This window comes from Crotalus tigris, unplaced genomic scaffold (genome assembly GCF_016545835.1).
Source record: "Crotalus tigris isolate CLP2741 ecotype Arizona unplaced genomic scaffold, ASM1654583v1 scf7180000019173.45859301935:6455823, whole genome shotgun sequence".
NCBI classification, from domain to species: domain Eukaryota; kingdom Metazoa; phylum Chordata; class Lepidosauria; order Squamata; family Viperidae; genus Crotalus; species Crotalus tigris.
Genome location: NW_024097414.1, coordinates 252,501 through 280,462, shown reverse-complemented (window position 1 = coordinate 280,462; position 27,962 = coordinate 252,501). Strand labels below are relative to the sequence as shown.

The following is a 27,962-nucleotide window of genomic DNA, read 5'->3' as shown; positions in this document are numbered from 1 at the left end:
CTACAATGGTACTGAAAAAGGGACTACTCGATTTTGTCATAGCTTTCTTCCCTAGGCCATCTGTCTGGTAAACTTGCAAGATTCATCTTTCTTGCCATGCACGCGTGTACATAATCTGAACTAGACTGTGTTGTTTCTCTGTGTCATATAGGTGGGTATACACCTAATTCTGTATTTATTTATTTATTTCTGTCATAATTATTTAGTGTACACTGGAGGTGGTGACCCTTTGAGAGCTGTCTGCAATGGAATTTCATTTTAATGTATGCCAATTAGGGTACATTCAAAGTGACAATAAAGTTATTATTCTATTCTATTCTATTCTATTCTATTCTATTCTATTCTATTCTATTCTATTCTATTCTATTCTGTTCCCCAATCCATATTCTATTCTATTCTATTCTATTCTATTCTATTCTATTCTATTCCCCATTCCATATTCTATTCTATTCTATTCCCCATTCCATATTCTATTCTATTCTATTCTGTTTCTGTTTCTATTTCTATTCTATTTCTACTCCACTCCATTATTTCTATTCTATTCTATTCTATTCTATTCTATTCTATTCTATTCTATTCTATTCTATTCTATTCTATTCTATTCTACTCTACTCTACTCTACTCTATTCCACTCCACTCCACTCCCATGGTCACATGATCAAAATCTGGACCCTTGGCAATTGACGGTCGCAGTGTCCCAGGGGGTCTCGTAATCCCCTTTTGTGACCTTCTGCCAAGCAAATTTCAACAGGGAAGCCAGATTCACTTAACAACTGTATTACTAACTTAATAACTCCAGTGAGTCACTTAACAATCACAGCAAGAAAGGTGATAAAATGGAGCAGATCTCACTTAACAACTGTCCCGCTTAGCAACAGATATTTTGGGCTCAACTGCGGTCGTAGGTTGAGGACTACCCATAAAAGTCCCATTTTGAGAAGCAGAATTTTTTTTTCTCAAGTTAGAAAAATGGGGTGGGATAAGAAGAACCCCCTTTTTGTCCCCAGAGCCAACCTCTCTACCCCTGGGTGGCATCCTCAAAGGCTTCCACCCCTCCTTGCCCTGAGGTCGCCGAGAGGTTGAACTTCAAGCCTCTCGTTTCCAGCAAAACGATGCCATAGACCTAGAGCAAGTCTAGAAAGGGAACATTGTGATTCAGTAAAAACATTCCTGCTCCCAAAGCATAAAACCCAAAAACTTTTACAGGCAACCACTGTCTTTGTGTGTCTGCATATCTTCAGCCATCCTGGGAAACTGGAACTGCAAGAGGCAGAGAAAAAGGAAGGACCGGTAATGATAGTTTCTGGATGAATGCTGTGCGACTATTGGCGCTTACTTGAAAGCGGAGAATCCTGAACGCGACTCCCCGGCCAACAGAGCTCGCCGGCGTCTCGGTCGTCAGAGACAGCAAGGGGAGCCTTCCGACTCCCAGCCAGGGTGGGGAAGAGAAGAAATCACACACCCCGTCTCTCTCTCTCTCTCTTTTTTCTTGATTTTCTGGAAATTTTTATTCAAGCTGAAGTCATGCCTCGCAAAGCCGAGGCATGCAACAGACATGAAAACAACAACTGTTCACAGACTATCACAGAGCTGGAAGGGGCTTTAGAGTCCCTCGGTCTCTTTCTTCAGCTTTCCTGCTCTTAGCCATTATTATTATTATTATTATCGATCATCGCACAGTCAGCCAGATGTTCAGACTGGATTTGGCATTTTGTCTACCTATCGAGTCCTTACCCAGGACCTGGGATAGGCAGATGTGGATGTTTGATGGTATTACAGGTATCGTCGCAGGATGGAAGCAGTTCCTAATAAGGCCGCCTTTTGCAATTGACTAATAGCAAATGTGTCAATGCCAATGGTGTTCAAGTGGTGCTCCAGTTGTTTTGGGATTGCACCCAAGGAGCCTATGACTATTGGTACTAACCTTGCTTGCTTTTGCCACAGTCTTTCTATTTCTATTTGTAGGTCTTTGTATTTTGTTATCTTCTCCAGTTCTTTCTCTTCTATTCTGCTATCTCCAGGCACTGCCACATCCACTATCCAGACTTTTTTGTCTTTCTTATCGACAATTGTTAAGTCTGGGGTGTTATGTTGCAGGTGCTTGTCTGTTTGATTGTATTATTATTATTATTATTATTATTATTATTATTATTATTGATCATTGCACAATCAGCCAGATGTTCAGACTGGATTTGGCATTTTTGTCTACCCATTGAGTCCTTCCCAAAGACCTGGGATAGGCAGATGTGGATGTTTGATGGTATTACAGATATCGTCGCAGGATGGAGGCAATTCCTAGTAAGGTTGCCTTTTGCAATTGACTAATGGCGAATTCGTCAATGCCAATGATGTTCAAGAGGTGCTCCAGTTGTTTTGGGATTGCACCCAAGGCGCCTATGACTGTGGCTTGCCTTTGCCACAGTCTTTCTATTTCTATTTGTAGGTCTTTGTATTTTGTTTATTATTATTATTATTATTATTATTATTATTATTATTATTATTACTACTACTACTACTACTACTACTACTACTACTACTACTATCAGCATCAAATTTATTTGCCAATCATCTTATAGTTCAAGGCAATTCTGACTGGCTAATTTCTAGCCTAAGAGAAGAAGGACAGAACAGGATGGAGTAGGGAAAAGAAAGAAAACCTGAGAAGTCGGAAGAAGAATCAATTGAGGACAAGCTACACTGTTTGATCATCAATCACTGTAGTGATGGCTAACCCAGGACTCCTAATTGCTTAAATCATGGACCCTTTGTATAGCAACTGTGTGGCTGAAAACCACACATGGTGACCTCCCAGCCATTCTCTTTTCATCCAAAGCCCGCGGTCCAGTTCACATTCTGAAAACGCACACCGGTTTGGATAGAACCACAAAACACACACGTCCAGCCAGCCCACAGGCAATATTTGTTCACCTAAGTTAGCGCGCGATGATAAATCGACAACGTATGGCAAGGCACGAGTGACTGAACATTGTGGCCGCTTTGCACGAACCTAACTCCTTGGGAGTTGGAACGAGGTTAAAAAAAAGGGGAAAAAAATCTTAAGATTTTACTACTGATGGATAAATGAAGGAGGTTTTGGAAGAATTTAAGCTATGCTGGGAAAAAAAAAATACCAGAAGACGTTCAGTTTCCAACTGGCACGGTTTTTTTCCTCTTACGCTTACCAGAGTTCCTATTAAGAGTACAATGCCCGTGCCACTTAATAAAATTATACCTGTTTCCCCCTTGAAAACAAACAAGAGAAAAGAGAAATAAAGCAGAGGAAAGGACAAGAGTTTTGCCCTTGCATCAGTCTGTACGGAGTAACTTTATCCCATCCCTGCGAGACGCTGTACCTTACACCATGCTTCCTTCAAAATTACAACCATCTTCCCTTAAGCTTTCAGAGCAGAGATGTGCTGTGCCCCACTATTTTGGGGGGTTCACATGACGTCCATTGTCCCTCCTAAAGAGGGAAGGGAGGAGAATTGGTCGGTTTTTACACAGTGCATATCCTGCGTGTGGCTATCAAGTCACAATGGCCGCCCAGCAGGCAGGCACTCCAGTGACTGGTTTCACTGTATATACAGGTAGTCCTCGGTTTATGAGCAAAATTGAGCCCCACATTTCTGTGGCTAAGCAAGACAATTGCTAAGCAAGTTTTGCCCCATTTTATGACTTTTCTTGCCTACTAGGAGTCCTCCAAGGTCCTATTCAGTTCCGTTCCGTTCCATTCTCTGTTCCGTTCCATTCTTTGTTCCATTCCATTCCAATTCCAATTCCATTCTATTCTATTCTATTCTATTCTATTCTATTCTATTCTATTCCATTCTATTCCATTCTATTCATTCCAATTCCATTCCAATATTCTATTCTATTCTATTCTATTCCCCATTCCATATTCTATTCTATTCTATTCTATTCTATTCTATTCTATTCTATTCTATTCTATTCTATTCTATTCTATTCTATTCTATTCTATTCATTCCAATTCCATTCCAATATTCTATTCTATTCTATTCTATTCCCCATTCCATATTCTATTCTATTCTATTCTATTCTATTCCCCATTCCATATTCTATTCTATTCTATTCTATTCTATTCTATTCTATTCTATTCTATTCATTCCAATTCCATTCCAATATTCTATTCTATTCTATTCTATTCCCCATTCCATATTCTATTCTATTCTATTCTATTCTATTCCCCATTCCATATTCTATTCTATTCTATTCTGTTTCTGTTTCTATTTCTATTCTATTTCTACTCCACTCCATTATTTCTATTCTATTCTATTCTATTCTATTCTATTCTATTCTATTCTATTCTATTCTATTCTATTCTATTCTATTCTATTTCTATTCTATTCTGCTCCGCTCCGCTCCACTCCATTCCATTCCCATGGTCACATGATCAAAATCTGGACCCTTGGCAACTGACAGTCGCAGTGTCCCAGGGGGTCTCGTAATCCCCTTTTGCGACCTTCTGCCAAGCAAATTTCAACAGGGAAGCCAGATTCACTTAACAACTGTATTACTAACTTAATAACTCCAATTCCAATTCCATTCCAATATTCTATTCTATTCTATTCTATTCTATTCTATTCTATTCTATTCTATTCTATTCTATTCTATTCTATTCCAATTCCATTCCATTCCATTTTATTCTATTCTAATTCCATTCCATTCCATTCCATTCCAACAGTTGTTAAATGAATTTGGCTTCCCTATTGACTTTGCTTGTCCCCTCCCCTCCCCTTTCTCTTTACCTTTTCTCTTTTACTTTCTCTTTTCCTTTCTCTGTCCCTTTCCCTTCCCTTCCCCCTTCCCCCCTTCCCCTTCCTTCCCCTTCCCTTTCCCACTGTAATCCACTACATTCTTCTCTTACAGAGACTAATCTATATCAATGATCTGTGTAGCTTTTTGAATTCAGTCTTCCCCCCCCCTTGGCATAATACGAGCACAAGGCAAGAAGTTCTTTCCCCCCCCCCAAATTTCCTCCCTAACTTTTACTAAAACATCACTATTTTCCAAGTAATTTGGTCCTAAAAAAAAGAAGAAGAAGAAGCTGCTAGCCTCTTGTTCCTTTAAATCATTTCCCTCCAGAGATTATTACAGGCAATCTATTGGATGGTGACGATAACGTTCATCACAACGCATGATAAAAAAAACCTTCATTCCCAAATATTTAAGTAATCATAATAGCTCTCCGTAAATTGTGGGTTCTACCCTTCTTTAAAGTCTGATGACGTTCCAGCATTGGGAAACACACAGCTAGCCTTTAATCAACCAAAACAAAAGAGAGAGAGAGAGAGAGAGAGAGAGAGAGAACCAGCCTTTCCTCTCCTCTTTAATCAATGTTTCACCCTTTTGTAGACGGTCCCATATTCTTTCTTCCTGAAATGCATCTCTTTGAAGACCGTTGTGCTGACTTCTCCAGGGTGGAGAGAACGTCCTGTGGTCCAAAGGAATGTGGCCCTCTGCAACCAACCACTGTGTTGTGCGTGAAAGGCGCGCAGTCCTGTAGACGCCCACAAGCCTACTAGAACGTGCAAAACCTTCCTCTTGGCCCTGATCGATGAAATCTACAGGCAGTCCTCGGCTTACAACATTTCGCTTAGTGACTCTTTGAACTTACAACGGCACTAAAAAGTGACCTGGGACCATTTCTCACACTTGCAGCAACCCCCTCAGGGTCACGTGATCCAAATTCAGCCGCTTGGCAACTGACTCATATTGGTGACGGTCGCGGCGTTCCTGGGATCGCATGATCCCCTTTTGCCACCTTCTGAGAAACCAACTCAATGGGGAAGCCAGATTCACTTTACAGCCATGTTTCTAACTTGACGCCTGTAATGACCCCCTCAACCACTGTGACCAGAAAGGTTGTAAAACAGGGCAACACCCACTGAACAACTGCTTCACTTAGCAACAGAAATTTGGAGCTCAATTCTAGCTATAAGTTGAGGACTACTCGCCTGCAAGCCAGTGCATCTGGTACCTGCATGGCCATAGAGCAGGGCTCATCAACCTCAGCAAAGTTAAGGCCTGCGGATTTCAACCACCAGAACTGGAGTCTCCTGGAGACTTCTGGGAATTGAAGTCTTAGGTTGAGAAACACTGCCGTAGATTCATGCTGAAAGAACGCCAACCTAGCCCCCCCAAACCCATTACCAACCTATAGGTCTTTCCTGAGAACTGTGAATGTAGAGCTACCAGATCTTGGCTGCAGAAATCCAGAAGACCACTACCGTATTTCCCTGAAGATAAGATAAGATGAGGTGAGGTGAGGTGAGGTGAGATAAGATAACCTTTATTGTCATTCTTTTACTGTGGGCACAACAACACACGTCAAAAATGAAATTTAGTTGCCCGCTCTCAAATATAAACACCTACATGACACACACCTAAACATACTATGTACAGCATATGTATAGACCCACACCCTTACGTATACATAGCAAATAAATATTAAGTACTGTCCATCTTGAGTATACTGTATAACGGAAGGAGGAAGCTTGAGAGTTCACAAGGTTAATGCTGTATGGAATGAAACTATGGCTGAATCCGGATGTTCTGCTACACATACCACGAAGCCCCCTCCTCCCAGAAGGGAACAAGGAAAACAGGTCGTGAAGATGCATTAGGGATTATTTTCTGGTTAGGTCTTATTTGGGGGAAAATACAGTACTAAATACGTCCATCTGGCTGAGGATCTTCATTGGGACTTATTTTTGGGGTGGGGCTTATATTATGAACATCCTGGAAAAATCATGCTAGGGCTTATTTTCCAGTTAGGTCTTATTTTGGGGGACATAGGGTAGATAACAGCAAAAAGATACAAGAAATCCTTGATTTACAACCATTTATTTAGCAACCATTCAGAGTTACAACAGGACTGAAAAATGAGACTCATGACAGTCGCGCATCATCCTCACGGTCGCATGAGCAAAATACGGCTGCTTGGCAACCGACACGTATTTACAATAGTGGCAGCATCCTGGGGTCATGGAATCACCATTGGCAATCTTCCCAGCCGGCTTCAGACAATGCGGGAAGCTAGATTTGCAGGAGAACTAGACAATTCACTGAACAACTGCAGCAATTTGCCTTACAAGAATAGTGGAAAGATCCTATAACTGGGAACAGCTCAATTAACAACCGCCTTGGTTAGCAATGGAAGTTCTCTCAGTTGTGATCGTAAGTTGGGGACTACCTTTATCGAAAAGGTTCTCTTTGAAGTCACTTAGTGGTAGCCTCAAACCTTACAGCCCAGATCTGATAGCTCAATCAAATACACTGCAACCGCTGAGAGAAGATTTAGGTTCAGATGTATTATTGGACCAAAGACATGGGAGAGTTTCATGTCAGCTTCTGAATTATTTTATGAGCAACAATAGAAAATTTCCATTTGTACTGCAATGAATTACAATGTGGTTGGTTGGAACCAGGCACTGTGGTTTATAATCCACTTTCTGCCTTAATAGGATGCTTGAAGCCAGTCAGCCGTGCACTAATGAAGTTGGGACATCAAGGGAGCTTTATTGACTAAGCCACAGTTCCGTTGAGTTCAAACATTACATTAGGTTATAAATCTCTGCTTACAAACCACAATGACAGGGTTTCTAGGCTAAATCAGAACGAAACAAACCGTATCGTGGCCCGGTATGATATATAAAGGAAGACAGATCATATTTCCAATTTGATGGGCGTTCATAAAATAAAATGCATTTGGGCGTTTGGGATTGGCATAGGTTGTTTGATAGCAAGCATGCTTCCTTAGTCAATGTGTCTCAAGAAAGAGTGCCCAACCTTGGCTGCTTTAAGACTTGTGGACTTCAACTCCCAGAATTCTCCAGCCAGCCATGCTGGGAAATGAAGTCCACAAAGTCTTAAAGTGGCCAGGTTTGGAGATTTCTGGTGTAAAGCATGGATGGGTGCAGTTACCTGCCATGCAAATTAACTCATCTCTAGAGTTTACTCAAATTCGTGTTCTTCTAACCTTTAACTGAGTGAAATGGGTACATTGTAGGGCAACAATTTTTGAATCAAAGTGCCTCAAATGAATTAACTTACAAATGGGGGGCGCCAGGACTCCTATTTTATAAAACATTTTATACATTTTGTCAAATGTTTTATGCCATAAAACGATCATAAAACGTTTATGACATCCTACAAAGTACTAACATAGTTCACACGAGCTATTTTCTCTGAAGATTTCCCTGAATTTTTAAGAACTTTTCAAGTACATTAGAAATTCTGGATTGTTGAAAGCACTGAGGAATCTGGGAAGGAAATATACAGTCATGGATAGTCTGGTTTTCAGATAGTCAAAGATGTTCTGGACAAGAGATCTGAATATGTAACATAGACTCTAGAAAGAGTGCAGAGAAGAGCAATAAAGATGATCAGGGGACTGGAGGCTAAAGCATATAAGGAACGGCTGCTGGAATTGGGTATGTCTAGTTTAATGAAGAGAAGGACGAGGGAGGACATGATAGCCGTGTTCCAATATCTCAGGGGCTGCCACAAAGAAGAGGGAGTCAAGCTATTTTCCAAGGCGCCTGAAGGCAGGACAAGAAGCAACAGATGGAAACTAATCAAGGAGAGAAGCAACCTAGAACTAAGGAGAAACTTCCTAACAGTGAGAACAATTAACCAGTGGAACAACCTGCCTCCAGAAGCGGTGAATGCTCCAACACTGGAAGTTTTTAAGAAGAGACTGGACAGCCATTTGTCCGAAATGGTATAGGGTTTCCTGCCTGAGCAGGGGGTTGGACTAGATGACTCCAAGGTCCCTTCCAACTTTATTACTATTATTATTATTATATAAATCCAACCACTGCTGTTAACATCTGGATGTGCAAGCACAGTAGCAAGTTAGCCACTTGAACATTATGCTCCATCAAGAAATCTTTCCGTGTATTCATCCAGGGATCCAGAAATATTCCTAATCCAAGACAATATTACGCTCTTACAGTGAACCAACGATCTGAGATCTCACAAGCAAACGTGAGGTTTGTCTGTGTCACGCTGTGATAAACCTGAACTAAACACCTCTTCTTAAAATACCCTCTAACTCCTGAGAAAGGCCTTTAGGTTTACAAAGCTGATAGCTAAAAGCTATCATCATATTGCCAAACGAGGAATTACATGGCTGCCAACTTCCCAAGTGGGAATTTCACAGCCGAGTTAAGATGTGACATCAAGTCCCAACTCTCTGTTTTGTTTTGTACCGTGTGCATGACTGCAAAATGCCTTTGGAAAGAGGAGCACAGAAGGAGAGAGAAAAAGGAATTTTTGTTCTCTCTTCTAAAATTACTCCCCCTTACCTCCTTACAAAACGAAACAAAACAAAACCCTTCTTGTTTTTCCGTATCACAAAAAAGGCACAAAATTTATTATCCGAGGTCCCCAAGCTTTTGGGCACCAGGGACCGGTTCCACAGAGAGATCTGTTTTTCCACGGACTTGAGGGTGCGTGGTTTTGTGTGTTGCCTGCATCCCGTGGATGGGACTTTGCTTGTTTGCGCAGACTGGTTGCTGGCATGCTGCGGCCCAGTACCGGTCCAGGGACTGGGGGGGGGAGGGGTTGGGGACCTCTGCTCTACACATTTTCCAGTCTCTCTTAGCAAGGTGGAAATCTGACATGACGGGAGCTTGAAATGAGCCATCAAAACATTATTCCCTCCTGCTCACCAGGCACCATAAATTCAAAGTGACCCCTTGTCTAAATCAGCCGGTGGCTGAAGCAACACAAACGACAGCACCTCACCAGTCCAAAATACACTCGCGAGTTGTTTTCCATTACTTTTTACAGCCGACTTGGTATAATTTCCATCTGACCACACTCTTTGACAGAACAGCCTGAGCGCTCAAATATTTTATGGCATTTTTTTTCAAAAGAGAGAGACAGAGAGAGAGAGAGAGAGAGAGAATGATTGGCAGGCCCTGGGATGGAGGGGGGGCAGTTTGGGAGAGGAAAAACTTTGGACAGAAACTTCTGACTTTTTTGGGGGGGAAGGTAAAGATGCTCTTCAGTCAGGGCCAATTTTTGGTGACTGCATCCATGCAGTTTTCTTGGCAGGATCGGAGAAGGAGGTTGCCATCACCGCCTCCTGGGGAGACTTTATTTATTTGTTTGTTTAACTTCCCGGTCTGGTCCTCAACTCTGGAATTCCCAAATGCCGCCCATCCAAGTCGAAACCCCTCCCGACCATTCTTAGCTTCTCAAAACAGCCAAAGTCAACTAGGTGCTGCTGAAGGCTGAGAGGCTGAACTGTTTAGGAACATTAAAGACAGATGTTTAGGGCTTTGGCCTGAAGGAGACAACAGAAATAACAACAATAAAGGACAGAAAAGTATCTCACTGATTGCTTCCTCCTCTTCCTCCTCCTCCTCCTCCTCCTCCTCCTCCATTAGTTTTATAAGGCTGCCAAATCAAAAGACATGTGATGATGTACAGCAGGGTGTTCTATGTTTATGTTTAAGGAACCGGAGGCTAAAACATGTGAAGAATGGCTGCAGGAATTGGGTATGTCCAGTCTAATGAAAGGAAGGACTAGGGGTGACATGATAGCAGTCTTCCAATATCTGAGGGGCTGCCACAAAGAAGAGAAGGATGGACCTCTTCTCCACAGCACCAGAAGGCAGGAGAAGCAGCAACGGATGGAAACTAATAAAGGAAAGAAGCAACTTAGAACTATGGGGAAATTTCTTGTCCGTGAGAACAATCGGCCAGTGGAATGGCTTGCCTTCAGAAATGATGGTTGCTTCCCAAAAACAAAGTCAGTGGGGGAAGCTGGCTTCATTTAATGGCAACACGAGTCACTTAACAACTGCAGTGATTAGCTAAACCAGAGGTCCCCAACCTTTTGGGCACCAGGGACCGGTTCCGTGGACAGAGGTTTTTCCATGGACCGGAGGGGGTGTGTGGTTTTGTGTGCTGCCTAGATCTCGCAGATGGGGCTTTCTTTGTTTGCGCAGCCTGGTTGCTGGCACCAGTCCACGGACCAGGGGTTGGGGTCGGATCCCTGAGCTAAACAGCCAGGGCTGAAAAAGAAATCAGGCATGACTCATTGAACCGCCTTGCTTAGCAACAGCAATTCTACTGCCAATTGTAGTCGTAAATCGAGGGTTACCAGTATTAGCAATGGAGCAGCCCCGGGAAACTCCGACCGAGAATCTATAAGCCATGCTTACAGTTTTGGGAACAGCCAAATAAATAGCTCTAAAGTAGTGGTTCTCAACCTGTGGGTCGGGACCCCATTTGGGGTCGAACGATCATTTCACGGGGGTCGCCAAACAATGCAGTCCGCCATTTTTCCCCCTTTTCCTTAGCTGTGCTACTCCCTTTTATTCTATTGGCTTTTAAAAGCCAATAGAATAGACTCTCTTGAATAGAGTCTAATTCTATTGGCTTTCAAAAGCCAATAGGAATTGTCCAGGCTGTCTCTGCCCTGCTGAGCCCGCCAAAAGTCCCATTCTGCAAACGGTGCTACACCAGTTGAGTAGTTCTCGACTTACGACCGGTTGAGTAGTCCTCGACTTACGATTGGTTGGGGGTCGCGGCATTAAAAAGGTTGAGAACCACTGCTCTAAAAGGACATAAAGTTAACTTAAGATGCTTGTTTGCCTCGCCTTAATCCGGGATCCTCTCCTCCCCTGTGCACTCACACCCTGGCTGTTTAACTTGGCGGTGGGCAGCTGCATAATTTGTTTCCATTGCAATGAAGTCCTAATTAACTGGAATAAACTTTTTACACTAAGTGTGTTTGTTTAATAAACCAGCCCTTTCAGAGGCTCACCGAGAGCCAATTGATGACTCGAGGGGAGTGGAAAGTCGCCGAGGACTTGGGACATTAAAGCTACACTGTCTAAGCGGGCCAGACTTGAAAAAGCCCTCTCTGTGTTTGCAAAATCCAAAAAGATGCATCAGACGTCTGGCTGGGGATGCGGACTTCAGATTCAGGGCTTCACAATTTCTCTCCAAGGTCTCTTCTCCCCTCACCTCTTGAGTAACCTCAGGAAGGTAGTCCTTGACTTACGAGAGTTCATTTAGTGACCGTTCAAAGTTACAAGTTATGACTGTTTTTTTCTCCTGCTGACGATCTTTGTAGCAGCCCCATGAAAAACCTGATCCAAATTCAGACCCTGGACAACTGGTTCATATTTATGAACCTCCACTTCTTAAAAATAAATTCTGCCGTTTCCTTCTGGATCCCATTTCTTGCAACGACAGAGGAGCGAATCGACAGCCGCCACCATATTTAAGCTTATCAAATTAGATCGGATGATCTTGACGTCTATATTTTGAAGGCAAATGAAAACGACTTATGAATGTGGCTTTAATAAGAGCCAGTTGGGTGTAAGAGTGAAGGTGCTAGCTGGAGTTCTAGTGCCGCCTTAGGTAGGAAATCCCACTGGATGACTTTGGGCCAATCACTAGGAGACTGTGAGTTCTAGTCCTGCCTTAGGCATGAAAGCCCACTGGATAACTTTGGGCCAATCACCAGGAGACTGTGAGTTCTAGTCCTGCCTTAGGCATGAAAGCTTTGGGTGAATCATTCCTTCTCAGCCCAACCCACTCACTGAGTTGTTGTTGTGGGGAAAATAAGAGGAGGACGAAGGAGTAATAGGTACGTTCACCACCTTGACTTATAAAGTAATAACGGTGAAATAAAAATGATAAGCGAAGGAGAACGAGATTCTGATTTCTCTTGTTTTACAGCATGTTAAAGCTCGCCATGGTGCCTTACCATAAGAATCTCTTTCTCATCCACACCGTGTAAGCCACAACAAGCGAAGCAGGCCAACCAACAAAAGACTGTCAGATCAAACAGGGATTGTCCTCCGTGTTGGTCTAACATTCGAACTCCCAAAATGCAAAAGGCAATTTAAGTGCCACTTGTCAAGATTGCAAATGAACAAGAGGCAACAAGAATGTTACTAGGACACCAAACACACTGGAGTGATATATCGGTTACCAGAAAGATCAGAGACGCCAATAAAACAGTAAACAGAGAAGAAATGTGTTTCAGAAGCCACACCGCTGCACGAAACAGAGGGAAGGGGATGAAAAAACAGGCACTCTCAGAATAAAGCATCCAGACCGCAAAGGAAGAAATGTCAAACGGGTGGATAGCAAAGGGTTCAGAGCAGCGGACAGGTCCACAGATAGTTCTTGACTTACGAACACAACTGGGAGCAGAGTTTCCATCGCCAAGCTAGGTGGGTCGTTAACTGAGCTGCCCCCAGTCTTATGACCTTTTGGGTGATGGTTGCGGAGCGGATCACTGCAGTTGTTAAGTCAATCATCTCATTGTTCAGCAAAGTCTGCTTTCTCCCTTGACTTTGCTTGCCAGAAGCCGTGTGTGTGTGTGTGTGTGTGTGTGTGTGTGTGTGTGTGTGTGTCCCCACTGGCAACCACCTGACCCTAGGATGCTGCAACTGTCATAAATCCTCCCTCCGTGCATCCATCATGATGATGGTGATGATGATGATATTTAAGAGGCATCCAGGACCCCCCCCTTTAAAAAAAAGAGTTCTTAAGTGCCATATCCATGGGGGGGGGAGTGTCTGTGAAATCTCGGCCAGACAAGTTGGAATTGAAACCAAACATTGCAGAGAAAGCCACTGTCTGTTCCAAAGTGAAACCATGACTTGCGTTTCTATAGCTACCCCAGTGGTTTTTTTTAAATTTTTTAAATCGTATCTCTAAAAGCAGTAGAAAAATAAGGGGGAATGTGAAGCCTTCGGGGGGAGCATCCGTTGAGAGGGTCAACAAAAGTCAGGAGGGTGGTTGGGACACCCTTTTCCTACATTTGTGCCAAGGGCAGACGGGCTTTGGCCAGGATGCCTCGACATTTGGCAGCTTCTATTCTGTAGATCAGAGGTCCACAACCTTTTGGGCACCAGGGACCGTTTCCACGGAGAGAGGTTTTTCCGTGGACTGGAGGGTGCGTGGTTTTGTGTACTGCCTACATCCCACAGATGGGACTTTACTTGTTTGTGTGGACCGGTTGCTGGCATTCCGCGGCCAGTACCAGTCCATGGACCGGGGGTTGAGGACCCCTGAACTAGGCAATGCCAGGTCGTTAAACCACCCTTAAATTCCTACTTAATGTTAAAGGCAAATGCAGCCAATAGTTATGATAGCCGTGCTTGTAAAGCAGAGATCCTTTTGGGCACCAGAGACCAGTTCTGTGGAGAGAGGGTTTTCTGCGGACCAGAGGGTGCGTGGTTTTGTGTGCTGCCTGCATCTCGTGGATGGGGCTTTGCTTGTTTGTGCAGACTGATTGCTGGCATGCTGTGGCCCGATACCGGTCCACAGACTGAGGGTTGGGGACCCATGCTGCAGATTCTGCTGAAGCTTTCCTGAAACTCTAACTTCGCTAGGGCTCCAACCTTAGGCTGCTGTTTAGACGTAGTCCTTGGCTTACAAGCACAATGGGCACAGGATTACCCTTTGCTAAGCAAGGGAGTTTTCAGTGAATTGTGTCTGATTTTAGGATCTTTTTTTTCCCCATGGTGTTTAGCCAATCTCGGCAGTTGTTAAGTGAATCGTGCAGTTGTTAAGCAAATCCAGCTTCCCCCAGGACAGGTAGTCCACGACAATTGAGCCCCAAAATTTATGTTGCTAAGTGAGAAAAAAATTTAGGTGAGTTTTGCTTCATTTTTCCTGCCATGTTTGTTAAGGGAATCGCTGCAGTTGTGAAGCTAGCAACACCGTCGTTAAGAGAATCGGGCTTCCCCATTGACTTTGCTCATTGGACGGTTGCAAGAATCGATCAGGCAACCCCGGGACACTGCAACCGTCGTAAATATGAAACCAGTTGCTAAGTGGCTGAATTTTGATCACGTGACCCCGGGGGATGCTGCAATGGTCGTAAGGCTGAGAAAGGGTCATAAGTCACTTCTCTCAGGGCTGTTGTAACTTGGTCACTAAAGGAACTGTTGTAAGTTGGGACTGCCAGTATATTTATCATTGGCTCAGTCATCCGAGGTGCAGAGGTTGCTGCGATTTTAACCCGAGGTCCCTCATTATGTTTGCAACTGATGTTTTTCGCATTAAGACGAGGAAGGGGAGGAATTATTCAATTCAGATACACAACTCTGCCTTCCTGACACTGTCACCAAATTAGCGGTGTACAAAGTAGATAGATAGATAGATAGATAGATAGATAGATAGATAGATAGATAGATAGATAGATAGATAGATAGGCAGGCAGGCAGGCAGGCAGGCAGGCAGGCAGGCAGATAGAGAGATAGGGAGATAGGGAGAAAGGGAGAAAGGGAGAAAGGGAGAGAGATATGGAGAGAGAAAGAGAGACAGAAATGGAGATTAGATAGATAGATAGATAGATAGATAGATAGATAGATAGATAGATAGATAGATAGGAGAGAGGAAGAGATGGAGAGAGAAATAGAAATAGAAATGGAGATAGATAGACAGACAGATAGATAAATAGATAGATAACCTTTATTGTCATTTTTTTTACTGTGGGTACACTGCACACATTAAAAAGGAAATTCTGTTGCCTGCTCTCAAAAGTGTACACATACCTAACGCACATATAAACATGCCATATACATACATATGTATATACTTCCACCCTTACATATAAGCAACATATAAATATTAATCCCTGTCCATCTTGAATACGTAGCGGAAAGAGGAAGCTTGAGAGTTCACAGGGTCGATACTGTAGGGAACAAAACTCTGTCTGAATCTGGATGTTCTGCTTTGGATAAAAACAACCAAATCTCTCCGTTCTCCCCACCCGGCTGCATGCTTCAAACCCCAACAGACAAGAGGTCCTTTGCCCCAAATACCCTATTCCATTAAGCCACCGATACTGAGAGTTGAGAGCCCTTCCTGTCAGTTATTTTAAAAAAGAAGAACCCCGAAGGTTAAGTGCTGGGTTGTCAGTGCACCCCCCCCCCGTTTCTCCCCTGTTCTGATTGTGTCGCTGGCTCGTCAGACACCGGAGATGGAGCCCAGAGATTTTATTATCTCAGTTGCTGGTTTGAGTGACACCCTGTCATGCGTTCCTCCAGGGCTGAGAAAGAAAAAAATAAAATAAAATGAAAATAAAGGAGAATGGTAGAAACTGCCAGCTGTCATTCGAGAGACTTACAGCTTGAAGTAAAAGCCTCCCTGCTTATTTAATCTGAGGCTTCCCACCTACTGAAAGATGGAGGGTGAGAACGGATTTGGCATTGACCAGACACAGGAGATATACAGGCAGTCCTCGGCTTAATGACGGAGCGACAGTTTTCTGTTGCTAAGCTAGACCATTGTTAAGTGGGTTTTTGCATCGTTTTACGGCCTTTCTCACCACGGTTGCTAAGCCAATCAACGCGGTCGTGAAGTCAGTGACCTGTTTGGGAAGCGAATCTCGCTTCCCTTTGCGTGGACTCTGCTTGTTAGAAGTTCGCAAAAGGGGAACACGGGACTCCAGGACACTGTAAACCCTCCTCAATATGAGCCAATCGTCACAACATCCACACAATTTGGGCCCTTGGCAACCAGACTGTATTTACAACATCCCAGCTTTACGTGATCGCTGTTTGGTGACCTTTCCAGCCAGCTTCTGACAAAGAAAGACACTGGGGGGGGGGGGAAAGCAGGATTTGTTTAACTAACCCTATCAGTTGCAATTATTTGGTTAACGAGGTCATAAAATCAGGCACAACTCCCTTAACAACTATCTTGCTTAGCAACAGAAATTCTGATCTCATTTACGGGGACTACCTACAAGAGGTTTATGTATTGGGGATCTACCTGTGTTGAAGAAAGTTGGAAGTTATTCTTTCATTCCACTTTCTGTTTTTTTTCTTCTCTTTCCTGAGTTTCTTTTCTCTAACACTCCTGAGTTTCTTTTCTCTAACCCCTCTGTTTTTCTTGTTTGATTTTTTTTCCTTTGTTGAAACTGAATTTAAAAAAAAATTTTGGGGGAAAGCCTGCAATTTTCCTGCTCCTCGCTGGCTAAGTCCAAGCCTGACAAATTCTTGGTACCTTCTCTTTGCCGTTCTCTCTGCTTAATGCAGGAGATCGAACCACCAATGTTTTATTTTTTTTAAAAAAAGAAACCCATCCACTTTCAACAACTCACTGTTTAATTTGGAGAACTACTGAGCCCAGAATTGGGAGGGAACTGGTCAATCTGGTTTAGAACCAGACAAGTGACAGTAATATTTCTAGACGCAAATAGCAGGATATTGTACACCAAGGTCAACCACTGCTTAAGTTGGTCATTTCTACAGACAGGATGACTACGTATAGGCTTAAAAGTAAAGATAAAGTTCATGAGTGAAATTCAGATGACAAATACAGAATTCTTCTTTTTATGGCCAGCAGTTCTAATGAAGAAGGACAGCTCATCAGATCCACAAGAGGAGAATGCTAACTTGATCATAGGCATCCTGGCATTTTATTTGCAGAGCCAACATAGGGCAGATTCCCAAGGCAAAGGCTTAACAAATTTCAAATGCATGATTAATGACCAGGTTTGGCTAATGATGGTCCTTCCTCCAAGAGTCCAATGCTGGATTATGCAATTCCGACCAATCCAATCAAACCATCAACCCAACCCAATCCAATCCAACCCAAGTAAATGAAACCGAACCCAACCCAACCGAATCCAACCCAGCCTAACCCAACCCACAAATCCAATCCAATTCAATCCAAGTCAGCCCAATCCAACCTAACTCAGTCCAACCCAATGCAACTCAATCCATCAACCCAACCCAATCCAATCCAACCAAAATAAATGCAACCCAACCCAATCCAATTCAAGCCAAGCCAAGCCAACCCAAGTCATCCCAATCCAACCTAACTAATCCAACCCAATGCAACTCAATCCAACAATCCAATCTAGTGTACTCCAGTCCAATCCAATCTAACCCAAGTAAATGAAACTTAACCCAACCCAATCCAATCCAACCCAGCCTAACCCAACTCACCTATCCAACCCAACTCAACCCAAGTCATCCCAATCCAACCTGACTCAGTCCAACCCAATGCAATTCAATCCAACAACCCAACACCATACAATCCAGTCTCCCCAATCCAATCCAACCCAAATAAATGCAATCCAACCCAACCCAACCCATCCTAACCCAACCCACCAATCCAACCTAACCCAAGTCATCCTAATCCAACCTAACTCAGTCCAACCCAATGCAACTCAATCCAACAACCCAACCCAATCCAATCCAGTCTACCCCAACCCAATCCAATCCAACCCAAATAAATGCAATCCAAACCAAACCAACCCAGCCCAACCCAAGTCAGCCCAATCCAACCTAACTCAATCCAACACAACACAACTCAATCCAACAGCCCAACCCAATCCAATCTGCATGTCCATCATGGACCAGCAAAAGCAATTCAGATCAATTTTAACCAAAAATTGTGCTGGGTGGGGTGTGTGGAAGGAACACAAAAGAGAAAAATTTGTTTGCCACCTACCTCTCTTTGAGCACTTATTCCAGATATACCTACCAAGAGAGGAGAAGACTTTTGTTTTGCAAGAGTTAAGACTGCTCAGAGAAGGGCTTCCTTAATTTATAGCAATGGCATTAAACATTGACTGTGCACCTTTGCAATTTCACATCTCTTAGGAGCCGGTTTACGCTCTGGCAAAAATGCCAGGCTGACTAATCTACCCCACGTTACTCAAGGCAGTGTCTCTTAGCCTTCTGAGGGATCCCTGCTGCCAAAGGTCCTAATGGAGGGAGCAGATTTCCCATGACAGCTTTCCCTCCCCTCTGCCCAACCGGCAATTACAAAGTGCCCTGAAGCAAAATAGACAAGCAGTTCTAAATTTTAAATCATCTCAATTGTGATTTAGGCTCGACACTGACGCACGCAGCCTTTTGGGTTACGCTGATGGTAACAGTTAGTAAGACACACAGGCCCACTTCTATCTTCACACGTACGGTATAGGTAGCTTATTGCTCCTTTTAAAATAGTGACAAAACTCAAGACATGACAAGAGTCTTAACTTGGTTTCTTTGTCTCAGTTTACAAACCTTTTCCAATCATCCTGCGGTTACTTCTAGCAAAGGAAGGCTCTTGAGTAAAGGTAGGTAGAAATGTCTTGTTTCACATGATGCTCTTCCTCTAAACTACAGGTAGTCCTCAGCTTACGACCACAATTGAACCCCCAAATTCTTGTTGCTAAGTGAGACGTTTGTTAAGTGAATTTTGCCCTGTTTTATGACCTTTTCTCACCACAGTTTTTAAACGAATCGCTGCAGTTCTTAAGTTAGTAACATGGTGGTTAAGTGGTTTCCCCATTGCCTTTGCTTGTCAAAAGGTCACAAATGGTGATCACATGACCCCAGGACACTGCAACGGTCACAAAGATGAGCCAGTTGCCAAGCGTCTGAATTTTGATCACATGGCCATGGGGAGGCTGCACCAGTTGTAAGTGTGAAAAACAGTCATAAGTCCCTTTTTGTTACTGCCGTTGTAACTTAGAACGGTCACGAAATGAACTGTTTTTAAGTTGGGGGCTACCTGTATACAGAACTATGTGAGGATCTAACAAATAAAACCTAGATGTCTGCAGAGAAAAGTCATCATCTGAATATTAAAAACCCATCCAATGACCCACAATAAACTCCTTTGTAATAAATTGGAGGAATAAGGGAACTCCAACGGAAGAAGAGATCCTGCATAAAATTTTATCATGTGCTGAGATGGACAGGCTCACAATGATTATGAAAGACAAGACAGAACACGAATACTTCGAAATCTGGGGCAAATTTTACCGTTGGTATGAATTAAGGAGAACTGCTCGGACTTCAAGTTAATGGAAGAATTAAAAGATATACATAACTGTACATATAATTGTATATATAATTGTATTGTATAGAAGATGAGGCTTATATAGAGGTTAAGAACGATGTATTAAGCTTTTGTACCATGATAGGAATTGATAGGAAAATTCATTCTGGAATGTCATGTTTGTCCATTGTTGTTTTAATTGTATTATGAATAAAAACATTAAAAAAATAAAATAAAATAAACTCCTTTGTAATTTTGGGCAGTCAGAAAGGAGAAATAAAATAGATCCATCTGATCCGGATAGCATACTTTCTACATCTATTTTCTTGGAAAAATACAGAGGGTTGTCCTTCGATGGGCATTCTATTGAAATTCGAAGGAAGACCAGAATTGGGCCAGAGTTTTTCAGAATATTCAGATAAAATGCCACGGTTCCGACAGACAGACAAATAAAGCAGAACTCCGAGGCTTGGAAATTTCTCAAAGAACGTGTTTACAAAGTATCGGCACGTCAAAAGGGAAACCATGTCTGAAGACACACGCAGCAATTCCCCAATATAAAGTTAAGAAATCCTATCTCTAAAGCTAGGCAAGCAACTACGTTCCCCAATATATATTCTTGGCCCAATATATCTTCACAAAACGCCCAGCCTGCAGTCTCGGGAGCAGCCGATGACCTTGGTTCCCATGGGACAAAGGTTTATTTAGACTAGCAAAGCACATGGCAATCCGCCCTCCCTTCCTTCAATGTGTCAACTGAAAATGAATAAGGAAGATGGCCGCAGCCACGCTCATTTTCAAAGTTGACATAATACTTGAAAGGGTTTGTGTATCCATTTTCCAACTTTGCCAAGCAACACTATTAAGAGAAGGATGCAATTATTCCACCTGAAAATACTGTCGTGTTAGAGGGAGGCAACCCCATCAGCTTTACGTAAATACCAAGAATATCATCTTACACATCCTTTTCTAGTCAAGAAATAATTTGCCTTATAGATTACATATTTGAACAATAGAGGTAAGCCGTGAACCATCTTACAACTTAGAAGAACTCAGAAGCCATCTTGTTAATCAATCAGAATAACTGCCCTGGGACCCGGCATAGAAAAATACTCTTCAAAATTGCTCCCTGATGACATATGTATAGAAGCAACAGTATACAATAATGAATGAAACGCAGTAACTTTCTTCTCACTGGTGCCCACCAAAACAAAGCAATAAATCTACTTAAGATAATATCTCATGTTTCCACTTTCTACATCAGGGGTGGCTGGGGAATTCTGGGAGTTGAAATCCACTAGTCTTAAAGCTGCCAAGGTTGGATATCCCTGATCTACAACAGAAGAAGCTTTGACTGGTTGTAAAGCTAATGTTCTTCCCGTGCAAGCATTCAAAATCCAGGATCACGTGACCTCCAAAAACATAAGGCTTAACTCACTTAGATGACACATATTAATGGATTCACCTTGTTGAAAATGTATTGAGAAAAATGTAAGACTTACTTTGAAGAGTACAAATCCTTCTTGTCTGCCGATCCCAGGCTCTGAAAGACAGAAAACCATAACATTTAGTCCCATGTCCTCCTTAGGTAGATGCAGAAGGCAGAAGAAGCATAAAAATAACAAGCATGATGTCATGCATATAGGTGGCACCAGTAAGACTGGAGTGTGCCCACAGTAAAAAAAATTGACAACAGCGGTTATCTTATCTTATTTTCACCTTTGGTTACTTGGTACCAACCCTCCATATGTCAGAAATAAATGGGAATGGTGGAATTCACAGCAATAGGAATGGGAAGGAAGGAAAGAAGGAAGGAGAAGAGAAGAGAAGAGAAGAGAAGAGAAGAGAAGAGAAGAGAAGAGAAGAGAAGAGAAGAGAAGAGACATCTATGGGAAGAGGACATTGCTAAATTCATGATTTGTATCACAGAAGATTAAATCTCTTACATTTTCCAAATGAAGCAGGAAATAAGAAGGTCACCTATTGGAGACCAGAAAATAAAATGGAACTAATGAGCTTGATACAAAAATAATTTCACATACTTTGTATTTAATCAAGTACAATTTAATGCCTCTTCTTGGAAGTCCGGCTTTTTATAGGTCTTCATACGTGGGTTCAACCAGAAATCTACCACCTGGAAAAAATCCTTAACTTTAGATATTCTTATAGGCTCGTATATTACAGTTCTTGCTAGCTAAGCAGAATCCTGTTTGATTCTAGCAATTCTGCACTGTCATTTCTGCTAATCAAACTAAACTAATCAAACTTTGTTGAATATACCATCGTTCAATGGATTCAACAACAAGGCAACGACGTTACAGTTCACAAACCAACAATGGCTAGTTTCATTCAATGCATCAAATAAACCCAACATTATGGCTTCTCTCTAACCACGTCCTCATCTCTCAGTTCCCATGTTGGGTCAGCAAATGCAGAAGGAAGCAAGCAAGCTTCATATAATCATCTACAAGCCCAATGGTCATCTTAGTAAGAGACAGATCTTGACGCACCAGCTCCCTCCTGCTAATTTGGTTTTTTTTTTCCCCAACCCCAGCAATTTTAAGGCTCCCAGAATTCCCCAGCCAGCATGCTGGAAGTTGACATCCAGACATCCTGAAATTGCTATGGTTGAGAAACATTGCACTAAATGTTTCCTAACCTCATATCAGAACCAACTCCAGAAAGAGATGTTTCCTGAGGGTTACCCACGCCCACTACAATGCCACCATAATGCAAAAGTCCTATAGGCTCCAGCATACTATTTATTTTGCATTTGGACATAGAAAATCCGAAAGCATGAAAGAGTCAACAAAGCTGTTGAGTATTCATGCCTTTCCAAGGGGGAGGAGCAAACGTGGAGAACACAGACAGCGGGAGCAAACCTTAGATCCAGGGTGTTCAAGTTTGCTGAATGTTCTCAAGATCCTTCAGAGCCATTCAAGCAGAAGTTTTTTCCTCCTCTTTTTTTTAAATTAGCTGCTGTGCTCCTTGTGTTTGCAGAACGCGGGCGATGAAGTTGGTGGTTGCCTGCTAGCAGCATGCTTGCACTCTCTAAGGTAGCTAATGTTGTATGTTCACACTGTGGTTGCCAGGCAGCGCCTACAAGACAATTCCAAAGGAGGGAGAAAGCCACCGGGCAGAATACTAATCAATGGTGCAATAAACTGTTCAGTGGCTGAGATGCCCCTCCTAGAAACCATCATTCACAAACTCAAGCACAGAGTCTCACGTGCCAAGGAAGAGGAGAAGGGATGTTTCTAGACCTCAGGTTTCCCAAGCGCCAATATTATTAGATTGCACCTCAGACAGAACTTGGATCTTAACGTTCCTGTTCTTCTTCCTTTGTTTTTTTTTTTTTTTCTTCCAAGAGGTCTGAGCTTCCCAGCGGGTGAAAATATATGCTACGGGGTCAACGTCATTTACAATGAACCTCACTTATGAATGAAGTGAGCGTTAGGGCACGTTCAGTGGAGAAGGAAGAAGAAAGCCATATTGTTCACTAACAGCCTTCTAAAGCACTTGGAGGGCAGACCATGGAGAACATACAACTGAACAGCAAGGCCATCCAGGGGAATTCTGGGAGTTGAAGTCCACATGTCCTAAAGAGGCTAAGGTTAAGAAACCCTTGTCTATAGGGAATGTTTCCATAATTCCCCTCCCCCCCAAATTAAACAATTATCTTCAGGAACCAGATTTTGTGTAAGATATCCCATTACTGTTCTCTGTCTTACAAGCTAAAAGATAATTATTTCATCCTCCCAAATTAATGCATTTACAGTACTTTCATTTTGAAGGTTGACTTGGATTTGCTAGAGAACAGAGAGGTATGGTTGGTAAGTTGAAGTCCAAGATATTGGAATTCAATGGATTTTGATGCAATTCCATAGGACGATTCTATAAATTCATGCTAAGCTTTCACGCACTGCAGATTGTTTCTATTTATTTATTTTTTAGGTTTTTATTATCTTGTCTTTTTTCTTTCTTTCTACTCTTTCCCCTGGTCTTTTGCAGCTATTTATACAGCATTTTGAACTTCTAAAGGAAGCATCTGTTTCATTTGTGAAGAATTATACCCATCTGTATTACTGCACCAATCTTCGTTAGTGCATAAGCCAAAGCATATTTCAACAAGAGATTTCTGCCGTAAATTACCAAATCTGTCAACATTAGTTTTCTCATCCAAAGAGATTATTATAAGCATCATCCTTGCTTTAAAAAAAATTTTTTTTTGAAGGTTGACAGGCAATATGCCAACTTGTTTCGAAGCATTGATTGGGTTCATAAATGCTGCTAAGCCATGGTTTAGCTATTCCATGGCTTACTGAAAAATTCAGCATTAACTAAGTGGTGGGTGGGTCCAATATCATCTTAAGTTCAGTCTTCCCAGGTAAAACCATAATACAGAATGACAGAGTTGGAAGGGACCTCAGAGGTCTTCTAGTCCAGCCCCTTTCTTAAGGCAGGAGACCTTTTACCATCCTGGTCAAATGATTGTCCAATCTCTTCTTGAAAGCCTCCAGTGATGGAGCACTCACATTTTCCACTGATTTATTATAAACTGCACTGCATATGTAATAGTAGTAAAGTTGGAAGGGACCTTGGAGGTCATCTAGTCCAACCTCCTGCTCAGGCAGGAAACCCTACACCATTTCGGACAAATGGCTGTCCAGTCTCTTCTTAAAAACTTCCAGTGTTGGAGCATTTACTGCTTCTGGAGGCAGGCTGTTCCACTGATGAATTGTTCTCACTGTCAGGAAGTTTCTCCTTAGTTCTAGGTTGCTTCTCTCCTTGATTAGTTTCCACCCGTTGCTTCTTGTCCTGCCTTCAGGTGCTTTGGAGAATAGCTTAATTCCCTCTTCTTTAGCCCCTGAGATATTGTTCTTGGTGTCAAGGAAATTTCTCCTGAGTTCCAGCTTGGATTTCTCTCTATGATAAATTTCTCTTTGATATGTTAACCAGGCAGGAGATACAACTAGAGGAGCTAAATCTATTTTATGGTACGGCTACATTAATGGAATCTTGCAAGTCTGAAAGTACAAACTTCCCCGGGCTACTTTTAACTGTCTCATCCATTAGAGAAGATCTTTCCTAAGTCTTTTCCTCTGATTGTTAGGCGATTGGAGGCTCTTCCCACTTTTAGCTGGTTGTTTTCCAGGCAGCATCTATTTCTATCTTCCCCCAAGGTCACCACTTTCAGCCATCTGATCAATTAGGGCAGGTCTATATGAGATGACCAAGCTAAGCCCCAGGGAGGGGTCAAATGCGTCCTAAGTCATGAGACCTTGCACGACCACAAGAGATCTAAGTCCAGACCACCTTGAATGTCTTTCTTATCTCCCGCTTATTTCCCTTGACCGTTAGTTGGTCCGATTCTTGTAGAAAGCTCGAGCTTGCAATAAATCTTTACGTGCGAACTGCCTGAATGGGGCGTTGTCTTACCTGAACACCTTTTCTCAGCATGAGGAATGTAGAATCCACACACGGGTATTAGAAGTCCTCTAGCCCAATCAGACCAAAGAATCAAAGTTGCCACGCCTCTGCTGGGCCGGACCATGCCCCAGTTTCAAAAAGGGCGAAGCCAATGATTGTGTGACGTGTTGGCTCCCGGACTGCTGACACTGACTTGACTGCGGAATTGAGAGGGAGGGAGTGGATTCTACATTCCTCATGCTGAGAAAAGGCGTTCAGGTAAGACAACGCCCCTTCTCCAGCATGGAAGGAATGTAGAATCCACGCATGGGACATACCAAAGCCATATGACCCCATGGGTGGGACGCAGACCGGTCAAGTGTCGGGCCCGGATTGGACCATCTGTTGTAAGACCCGGCGGCCAAAAGAGGCCTCTGCAGAAGCAAATTTGTCGAGCTTATAATGATGGATGAAAGGGGAAGGTGATGACCACATCGCTGCCCTACAGATGTCAGCTATCCGGCGCTTGACAAGGTCATTCCTAAGTTTCTTTCTCTGAACTTTAAGCCAATGGGAGGTGTCCCTCTCTCTTTGTTTCCTAGGCAGCATCTTTTCCCCTGATCTACGATATCATTACAGCAAGTAAATTACACACCTTAATAAAACTATAGAAGCATCGCAAAGAATGACCTTTTTTTTAAAAAAAAAATCTTTTTTCTTTTTGTTGATTTGTATCTCTTTTCTTCTTTTTTTTTTTTTGAAACTTAACAAAGTTGCATTTAAAAAGGGAAAAAGAAAAGAACGTTTCTGCTTCAGAAAAGGTATAATGACTTCTCACTTCGGACCATAAGGCAGAGAGAGAAGGGTTCCAGTTTAATTTTTTTAAAAAAACAACAACATTATAATAACTTTAAAGAAAATTCCTGGAGAATTCCATCCGCATGACTAAAAAGATCCTGCATATTGGCATCAGTTCTGAACTTCTGAGAGTTCAACACGTTTGCCTCACCGCCTGCTTCAAGCACCCCAGTTCCACCCCTGGGTTTCTTACAGCCACATATGAATCATGATCAAGGCAGGCCCAGCACAACATTATTCAATTACTCACCCCACTGATGACTCAGAGTTTAGGAACCACATATTAAATCCCTTAACAAAATAATGGGAGAAAGTTAAGCTCTTGATCATTTTGCTAAAGTATATTTTTGGATGATGCACTTGCCTGCTTTGAATTTACCTATTGGGAAAGTGCATAGAAATCCTGGTTTTTGCCGAGCAACATTTTCAATAAGCAGATATATAAGGGATGGGGAGAAGATAACCTTGGGCTGAAGAGATGCTACAGAGGAAGAGAAAGCATCGCTGGCTCAGGAATTCTCGGAGTTGAATTTCCACGAGTCATAAAAGAGCCAAGGTTGCCTACCCCTGCGCTAAACTGAGATTATTCAACAAATCATGATAAAAACCAATCACGACTTAGCAAAATCTATGGCCCCATTCAATATGTTGGTAGAGAATCTGTATCTTCTCATTTGGAGCAGTCCAACGCAAGACCTATTATTTCACGGCGCACTTACATTACAGGTGCTCAGGTGTATCTCCTGCATCCATTATCTGGAAGTAATATGATTGGATATTTGACAAAGCCTGCTCCCAAACTCATGTATGTCTTAATCTTTAAAAGTTCTTTTGAAAAAGGGGGGGGGGGGGAAGAGTCAGGATAATCTGTCCTTTTCAGTCATAATCCACAAGGCCAAAAAGATGTTCTGCATCTTTGGTATGTATGTGTGCGTTTGTGTATGTGCGCACGCGTGCGCCTGTGCATCTTCCGTTCCCTTGACTCTTCGCTTTATGAAATGTCTTGGTGCCAAAAATGTGTGTGCTTTAAAAAAAAAAAGTTTGCAAAAGATGCAAAATGGGTTTGGGGAAAGAGGAAGATTGAAATGGAATGAACCAGAATGCTGGTTGACAGGTCCTTGCTGCTCTCTGAGCTTAGTAGTTTTCTTGCAGATGTTTCATTACCCAAACTAGGTAACATCATCAATAATAGAAGGGAGAGGGGTTTGCGGGGAGGAGGAGGAGGGGGAGGAGGAGGAGGAGGGGGAGGAGGAAGAGGAGAAAACTGTGGGGTCCTTGGTGCTCTCTGAGCTTGGTTGTTTTCTTGCAGACATTTCATTATCCAGTGCTCATGCTGATGATGTTACCTAGTTTGGTAATGAAACATCTGGAAGAAAACAACTAAGAGAGCACCAAGGACCCCCTCATTTCAACCCTGAGCCACAAATATTCTCCTTTATAGAGACTCTTTATTAGAATCTTGGTTATTTAGAGAGCTGTCTTTATGTCTTTTTAATGAGTCCCTAGGTTGGGGGGCTGGGTGTCTCCAAACCTGCCAACTTTAAGACTTGTGGACATCAACTCCCAGAATTCCCTAGCCAGCATGTTCTGAAGAAGCTTCTTGGATTGGACATCCACTTGTCTGAGATGATATAGGTTCTCCTGTGAGCAGGGGGCACTCTACTCTACTCTACTCTACTCTACTCTACTCTACTCTACTCTACTCTACTCTACTCTACTCTACTCTACCCTACCCTACCCTACCCTACCCTACCCTACTCTATTCCTTATTCTACTCTACTCTACTCTATTCTACTCTACCCTACGCTACCCCACCCTACCCTACTCTACCCTACTCTACTCTATTCTATTCTATTCCTTATTCTACTCTACTCTACTCTACTCTACCCTACCCTACCCTA

The 27,962-nt window shown here is 42.6% G+C and overlaps 1 protein-coding gene across 9 annotated transcripts in view; it reads right to left on the bottom strand.

Annotated features, from left to right (window-relative positions):
- LOC120315768 (ankyrin repeat and fibronectin type-III domain-containing protein 1-like) overlaps positions 1-27,962 on the bottom strand; it is a 258,611-nt gene that overhangs the window by 88,467 nt on the left and 142,182 nt on the right. For 8 of the 9 annotated variants that reach the window (XR_005558767.1, XM_039360645.1, XM_039360650.1 and 5 more), the window contains one exon: positions 21,297-21,337. Coding sequence is in view for 7 of the 9 variants with exons in the window: in XM_039360645.1 (XP_039216579.1) it covers positions 21,297-21,337 (41 nt within the window). In the remaining 2 variants the exon portion in view is untranslated. Of the gene's footprint in view, positions 1-21,296; positions 21,338-21,836; positions 21,929-22,676; positions 23,562-27,962 lie in introns of those variants that run through there. The other variant, XM_039360652.1, reaches the window with a different exon arrangement.